Raw genomic sequence first — 7,402 nt, 5'->3', positions numbered from 1 at the left:
TTAACAAAAAGTGAAGTTCATTGTTTTATTGTAAAATCAAGAATTGCACATTTCAGATCTTTCCTGGCAAAAAAGGGAGCCAACCAAAAAAGGCTTACAAATTAGAATTATAACAAATTTTGTTACTGTATCTTTTTTGTTCTTTCAACTAGGCTAAGGCTTTGACTGCTTTTTCAGCCGCATCATCTAAATCCTCGGCAGTTATAAGTGTCATGCCACTTTCCTGCACAATACAAACCAGGGAAGAAGTTGATTACTACCTGAGATTGGCTTTTCCTACAGGAAACCAAAATAGCAACTGCTAGGGCAAAGCGAAGTTCATGCCCGGAGGACAAAGTTAGCAATTTACCTTCAGAATTCTCTTCCCTTGTTCAACATTGGTGCCTTCCAGACGAACAACCACAGGCACTTTCAGTTGAACCTTAACCACAAACACATAAGAATCAGCACACTACGCACAGAGACTAATTGCAGAAGGATAAAGTTGAACCATTAACACTTTTTTGGGGTTAATAAGTAGAACCACTGACACAATTATCCTTTTAACATTTCTGTGTTTTCCTTTCTCCATATCTTTTCCTTCATAAAGGAATGGGGCGAGAAGTGAAACTTTTAGAGCGAACAGAATAGAATTCTTACTCAAAAGGAACAGAGAGGTGAGTAGAGGAGGTGTTAGATAAATGGGACAAAACAGACACCAAAAAAAAAGATCCTAAAAGAGAGAACTTGTTGGGCAAACAAAACCCTCAATCAGAGAAAAAACAATACTAACCTGTTTGGCAGCATTAACAATACCACTGGCTATCACATCACACTTCATTATTCCTCCAAAGATGTTCACCAAAATTGCCTTCACCTTCTCATCTGCAGTCAAAATTTTGAAGGCCTCCACAACCTACTCCAAGTACAAGAGAGAAATTCAACTTTCAACTTTTTGTGGACTCCCAACTTTTCAACATTTTAACACATCATTAAGACAAAAAATGAGACTTCACACTAACAAAACACTTGTTCAGTTCTTACAAAAAGAAAAGCTGGAAACATGCAAATGAGCAACAAAAACAACTATTCTTCACATGTATTATCAAGAAACCACGTATACCTGGCCTTCAGTAGCATTTCCACCCACATCTAGAAAATTGGCTGGAGTTCCTCCATGGAGCTTAATTATATCCATCGTAGCCATTGCCAATCCAGCACCATTAACCATGCAACCAATTTCTCCATCCAAGCCAATATAATTCAAATCTGCTTTAGCAGCAGCAACCTGAGGAGTTAACCAGGGTAGACCAAAAAATGAAAATTTGAACATAGTTGCATCGAGGACAAAGAAGCATGTCATCATCAAAAGAAAGTATAAGGAGTACCTCACGAGGATCCTCTTGTGATGAATCACGGAGAGCAAAAATTTCTTTTTGACGGTAAGAAGCATTATCATCAAAATTGAGCTTAGCATCAGCAGCTACCAACTTGTTATCAGATGTTTCAGCAAGGGGGTTGATCTGCCCAGTGCCCAATAAATACCGGTACAGATTTAGGGGCATAGATTCCTAATGCCATGCTAGCTAGAAGCTATTAACCCCTGGAACATTCGGCTAAGTCTCCAGAAGGTGCTTCTGAACAAATGATGAAAATGCTTACCTCTAACATTGTGCAGTCAGATTCACAGAAAAGTTTGTATAACTTTTTTACTTGTTCAATTGAATCGTTTCTGTCAGCTACTTTTGGAGCCAAACCATCAACAACCTTTGCAGCATCTTCATCACTGATTCCTTTGAAAACATCAATAGGAACCTGGAAAATACAGATACAGAGAACGTTTATCAGTTGACAACAACATTATCAAAAAGAAATTGCTAAAGCTTGGATGAATATTGAAAGAAAAAGTAAGACCTTTATAATCATGTCGGGGAATTTTTCTGCAAGGTCTTCAATGCTGGTTCCACCCTTCCGGCAAGCAATAATGAGCTGCAATAAAAAATGCAACATCAAGCAGCTTCACAGCCTTAGATCAACTAAAAATTTGAATGTGATTACAGAAATCCTCTACATGATCAAGATTACTAATAAAGTAGAGAATTTTTGGGTTAGGTTTTCAGGCCCCAACACCTTCCCCATAAACATTCAATTAATGAGGAAACTCAAATTGAATAAGTTGTTTCCTCGATTAGAGTATTACTCTCGAAAGTTGAAGAGTTCAGAGGACATAAAGAATTATGAAAGCAGATGGCTTCTCCAATTACCAATCAGATGCTTTCATAAGGTCGTCCTAATGCCAAGGTGAATAGCAAGTATCCTTAATTGTTCTTCAATTAGAAATAAGAATGAATTCTTTTAGTGGATCCAAACTCTTTCATGTCTAGAAATCAAATAGGCCACGACCATGCGGCAAGTATGATTAATGTTTAGCTGTATGCATCAGTTTCATGCAACATTGAGCTACTCCACTCATAGAACAGAAACAGCACAATGCAGCACATGTCTCTACAAATTGGGTTCCATTGAATAGAATCATACATTCGGGGGAAGATACTCTTTTTGTTCATCAGTACATTTGGAAAGATACTCTAGCAATCAGAATCACAAATGAATTAGTACCACTTAAGAGAACAGTGAAACAAAGAAGCAACATAGGTAGACAGAGAAACTCCTTCATCTTCCTCTTCTTTTCGAAAATTTTCTCTATTTTCTCCTTTAATCTCTTTTGGGGGTACCACAGGGTGTGATGAAAATATAATAGTAAAAAGTGAAGTTCGCGAGAAACTGAACAGGGATATAAATTATGAATATATGTTAACAATATTTTGCTTTATTGAGCCGAGGGTCTTCCAGAAACAGTCTCTTGTGAAGTCTCTACCTTCATAAGGTAGGGGTAAGAACTTCGTACATACTACCCACGTGGGAATATGCTGAGTATGTTGTATGTTAACGATATTTAAGTGGACACTGAAGTGCCTGGCAAGTTTTGGAACTTACAGGACCAGCAGTTGCACGATCAAGTATAATCGAAAAGTACATTTCATTAACCAAGGACATCTTTTCACATAGGTAAACCTGCAAGCAATAAGATAACGGAGCATCAGAAAATCTGCATATCCTACTAAGTGCTGATCATAGAATTGCAGTATCATCGTTTGGTTCAAAACTAGTAATTATGAGTTTCTGACAAAATTAAATGAACAGTTTGGTCTTCTGGTTATCATCATAAACCAATGACGTCAATTAAATACTTATAGCTGTTTGAGATGTGGATGCTAACTACACATTATCACCATTTTTTTTTAAAGGAAAAACACACCAAGTCTTTTTGCTAAGCATGTACTTCAATGAAGAAAGGTGCAAATGAGGGGGGAAAATAGCAGCAGCAAAGCAGTCACTTTAAATATGAGAAAGTTAAAGTGTCATTAAAATCCCATTTTATGCTTTGTGCTTCCAATTCAATGATGCAATTTTAAGTTTCTAACACAGATTAGTGAAGTCCTTTTTTACTCACTAACTATTCATCCATAACATTTTTTTAACAATTGATATATCCTTTTGCCATCTATATCTATTGTTAGCGCTTACCTACTTAAAACATAGCCTGCTCATATCGAGGTGCACACTATCACCTTGCTTGAACTAAAGCACCGGTGAAGCAAGGTGAAGTGTAAGACCTGCACTGCACTGAGCTTCAGGGCTTAATTGGGCCTCAAGCAGGCTTTTAACAACCACGCCATACTCTATAGAAATGGGGATTTCAAACAGCTCATGCTTGAAGTAAGCAACTCTCACTCCACCTTAAATCGTTTGGATGATAAATCTAGATTTGCGAGTTGATATTGATGTATGTTTGAGAATATAAATATCAATAAAAAATCCAAACCTTGCTGACAACTTTTCCTTGAGCTCCTGTTTGTTTAGTAACAAGAATCTGTCCAAGCATTTTAGCTGAAACCAAAAGCATTGACAATGTTGTTCATTAAAAAATATATAAAACCATAAAGAAAGAAAAGAAGTAACTTGACAGTGGTAATAATAAACTATAGGCACAAGAAAAGCATAATCTAGTAAGAGTAAAAATGCTATGGCTTATTGACAGTCCTGAAACAATTTTGATATTGCCCATCACCAAAAGTCCAGTATAATCCTTTAAGTTAGAAAGCACATGCCCTTAAGGGGCTCAGTGGCCCACCCGTCCCCCCTTTAGGAACGATTTGAATGTCCTTCTCTTAACTAGTTTGCATTTCAACCAAAGATGCCCACAAATCAATTTCAAATGCAAGGATAGATGAACACCTCATGCACAAATGCCATTATAAAAGTTTAAAACCACAAAATCGTGCCACAAAAAGAAAAATAAAGCTATGCCTTGTGTTAGAACCGCTTAAGATCTCCAGAGTAGCATTTCTAACTCATTTGCAGGAAAAAATGTTATCAAGTCAAGCACAGTTGTCCAGCAACACCCAGCTAGATATCTCTGACAGTTGATGAAACCTAATGATACAACTACAACTCACACAGAAGATTCATTGTATTCCCTTTCAAGAAAAACTTAACCGGCAACAAAGGATCTTTTCAACAAAGAAGAAAACAGCAGAGTTCTGCACAGTAACAATGTAATATTTCTTAAAAAACTAGTAGAGGATGAATTTCAGTACCGGCAATCTCTTCAGCCTGATCAGCCTTGACAATATGAACTCCACCCTGAAATCCATTCTTGAACGTTCCAAGGCCACGTCCACCAGCAAGGACTTGGGATTTAACAACAACCTGTATCACCGGAAGAGAAAAGTCGAAAGCATTTACCTTACCCTTAACTGTAGCAAAGAGATCAGATTTTGCAACAGATACAGCTTTGATCGAACTACCTCGTTTTGGTTTGGGAGCACATCCTGAATTGCTTTTTTCAGTGCATCAAGGGAAGCAACAGCAACACCTTTAGGCACATTGATCCCATATTTGCCCATCAACTCAGCTCCCTAATATCATAACAAGCAAAACTTCAAAACAATGTATCATGTAAAATCTAAAGCATTAGTTGATGTTAAAAAGTTACACGCTCTACATTTTCAGAACTATGACACACACACACACACTGTGTTTTGTGTGTGTGTGTGTATACATTTATATGACGGTTGTGTTATTGCCAGCTTGGGCACACCTCTGCCTTTGGTATCAGCTACCTGCTACTTCGGCTTGAACTTTATATTTATACTTGAATAATTTTGAGAAAAGCAATTATGTATCTATACTAATTCAAATCTCCGCATCTACTAATTCAAAATCTTACAAGCCTCTCCTCTCGGTACAGCAGAGTCCTCAGCTACAAATGATCCATACTATATTCAGTTTATTTTTTTCAAAAAAAAAAAAAGAACATTTTGTTCCTCGATTTCAAAAAAAAGTCATAAAAAAAATTACTTGGAATTAGAATGAAATGTATCCAAATTAAGCAAAAAAATAACTAGTTGAGGATTGAGACGTAGTTGATTTGATTTATAGATTCAGAAAATATCAAATTGTAGAGATAATGGGAGGAGTGACCTGATACTCGTGAATGTTGAGGCGGCGGAGCTGTTGCTGCTGCCATTTTCCGGCGACTGAGAGAGACTGATTGGCAAGTTTACGCAGCATTCCTCTCACCATTTTTTTTCAGATCCTCTACGCGATCGAAATGTACAATAGAATCGAAACCCTAATACTGAAGCTAAAAAAAAAGGTCGTAGTATACTTTTTCTGACCAACTTGTTTTTGGCCCTTTTCTTTCCCCGTTGTCTATTCCCTGGGCTGCACCTTCTTTAGAGTTTGGATTCGAACTAATGAAATTTAATATTACTAATAATATGGAAATGTGTTTACTCTAAAATTCGAATAACAATTAAACTTATATTCTGGTTTTAAAGATACTAGTTATAGCTATATGCGTTGCACGTGTGCATCACATTAATCATATAAACATATACAAGAAGAAGAAATTGTTGAAAATAACAATTGATAAATCAAATATTAATTTAAATAATAAAAATAAGAATTATTAAATTGACACAATAATTATGAATTTAATATCTTCTAAACATGCAAAAATGATGAATTTAGTTGAATTAATTGTATAATATTTTATGATAATAGATATTTTATATATAAAATAATATATTATGTTATTGTATCTCACCTAACGTCTCTTTAAAAACTCTATATTCATAATATTATTATAAAAATAATAATTTCTTATTAAATAAAAGAGAGTGCACAGTACTCTTAGTAGATATAAAATGGAGTATTAAATTTTTATGCGAATTATTACATGAATCAATCAGTTTTTTTATTATTCTAGAGAATAATATGATAAAATCCACTTTTTAATTTATCAAGATTCTAAAATAAATATTATGTGTTAAAAAAATAAAGTTAATCTACTTTTATAACAAAAGAGACTAAAAGTTTAAAAAGTGCTCTGAATTTTTTGTTGTTTCTTTTTTTCTTTTATCGGGTTTGAGTCTAATATTAAAACCTTTTTCCTTGATATTTATATGTCTTTTTAAGCATGGTGATGGAATTTGTTCTTTGTAACATAATTACATAGGGTTTTTTCTTTGTTTCATTCAAAGTTCACTAAAATTATATGTAAGTTAAGTGGGTCTCTTCCTGTGAAAAAAATAAAAACCTTGTAGTTATTTTAAAGTTCCAAATATATTAGTTTATCAAAATATTAAAATAATAATTGTAGTTATAATAGCAGATGACCCGCCCGATAAGACTGATCATGCCCTGCTGCTTGGCTTGGAATCAAACTAGCCTATCATGCCCTTTCTTCATTCCTATATGGACCCATATTCCTATGTTCTTCCAATGTTTACTGTATTACTGGGATTCCTATTTACTGAACCATATCAAAGAAGCTACTTTCTTTCTGGCTTTTATACCCAGGTATAAAGGGATAGACAGTCTAAGAGAGTGCCAAGAAACAACACATACCTATCACTTTTGGAAGGTTTGGAACCCTCGATTCATCCGACTCAAGGAGAAAAAGAGAACAAGATGGGGGGGCTTGCCTCCTCGTTCCCTTTTACCTATGCCATGATGCTCATGGGCAGCTTATCTCTAATTGGATTTCTTTATCTTTCTTCTTCAAATTACGAGTAGAGATTTGGGGAGAGTGGATAAGACATGGTAATGGACGACGTAAAGGAAGGGAAGGCCCATCCCGTGCTTTCGAACGATTCTTCCCGCAAAAGGCAGATCTTTTTCTTTCCGTCCCAAATAAAACAATAGAATAGGGACTTAGATGTGACCAAGGTGCTTGCAAGCTTAGGGTTAGCAGGTTGTTGGCTGGGAGAGATGGTAAAAGAATGAAACCTTCAAGAGACCATGGTTAACAAGCCAGCTGAGGAAGAACAATCTCCCCCAGCAATACCAATCC

General features: G+C 35.7%; 1 protein-coding gene across 1 annotated transcript; it reads right to left on the bottom strand.

Moving 5' to 3' along the window:
* On the bottom strand, nucleotides 1–5,795 carry LOC107827369 (succinate--CoA ligase [ADP-forming] subunit beta, mitochondrial). The gene is made up of 12 exons (XM_016654484.2): nucleotides 5,527–5,795; nucleotides 4,851–4,961; nucleotides 4,641–4,752; nucleotides 3,866–3,930; nucleotides 2,977–3,054; nucleotides 1,894–1,968; nucleotides 1,642–1,794; nucleotides 1,368–1,502; nucleotides 1,103–1,267; nucleotides 773–895; nucleotides 350–421; nucleotides 1–223 (listed from the first exon to the last, which is right to left on the bottom strand). Exons 1-12 carry the CDS (start codon nucleotides 5,626–5,628, stop codon nucleotides 149–151), a joined length of 1,266 nt encoding a protein of 421 aa, XP_016509970.2. The 5' UTR covers nucleotides 5,629–5,795; the 3' UTR covers nucleotides 1–148.
* Between the last annotated feature and the right edge of the window lie 1,607 nt (nucleotides 5,796–7,402).

The sequence above is a fragment of the Nicotiana tabacum genome, chromosome 8, assembly GCF_000715075.1.
Source record: "Nicotiana tabacum cultivar K326 chromosome 8, ASM71507v2, whole genome shotgun sequence".
Taxonomy (NCBI): Eukaryota; Viridiplantae; Streptophyta; class Magnoliopsida; order Solanales; family Solanaceae; genus Nicotiana; species Nicotiana tabacum.
This window is presented reverse-complemented; position numbering and strand designations above follow the sequence as displayed.

Excerpts from the sequence above, each read along its gene's own strand:
- LOC107827369 (XM_016654484.2), bottom strand. The coding sequence starts at position 5,628 with ATGGTGAGAGGAATGCTGCGTAAACTTGCCAATCAGTCTCTCTCAGTC. Across the intron at positions 1,503-1,641 it reads CTGACTGCACAATGTTAGAG|ATCAACCCCCTTGCTGAAAC; the intron begins GTAAGCATTTTC and ends GGCACTGGGCAG. Across the intron at positions 1,268-1,367 it reads CACAAGAGGATCCTCGTGAG|GTTGCTGCTGCTAAAGCAGA; the intron begins GTACTCCTTATA and ends TTAACTCCTCAG.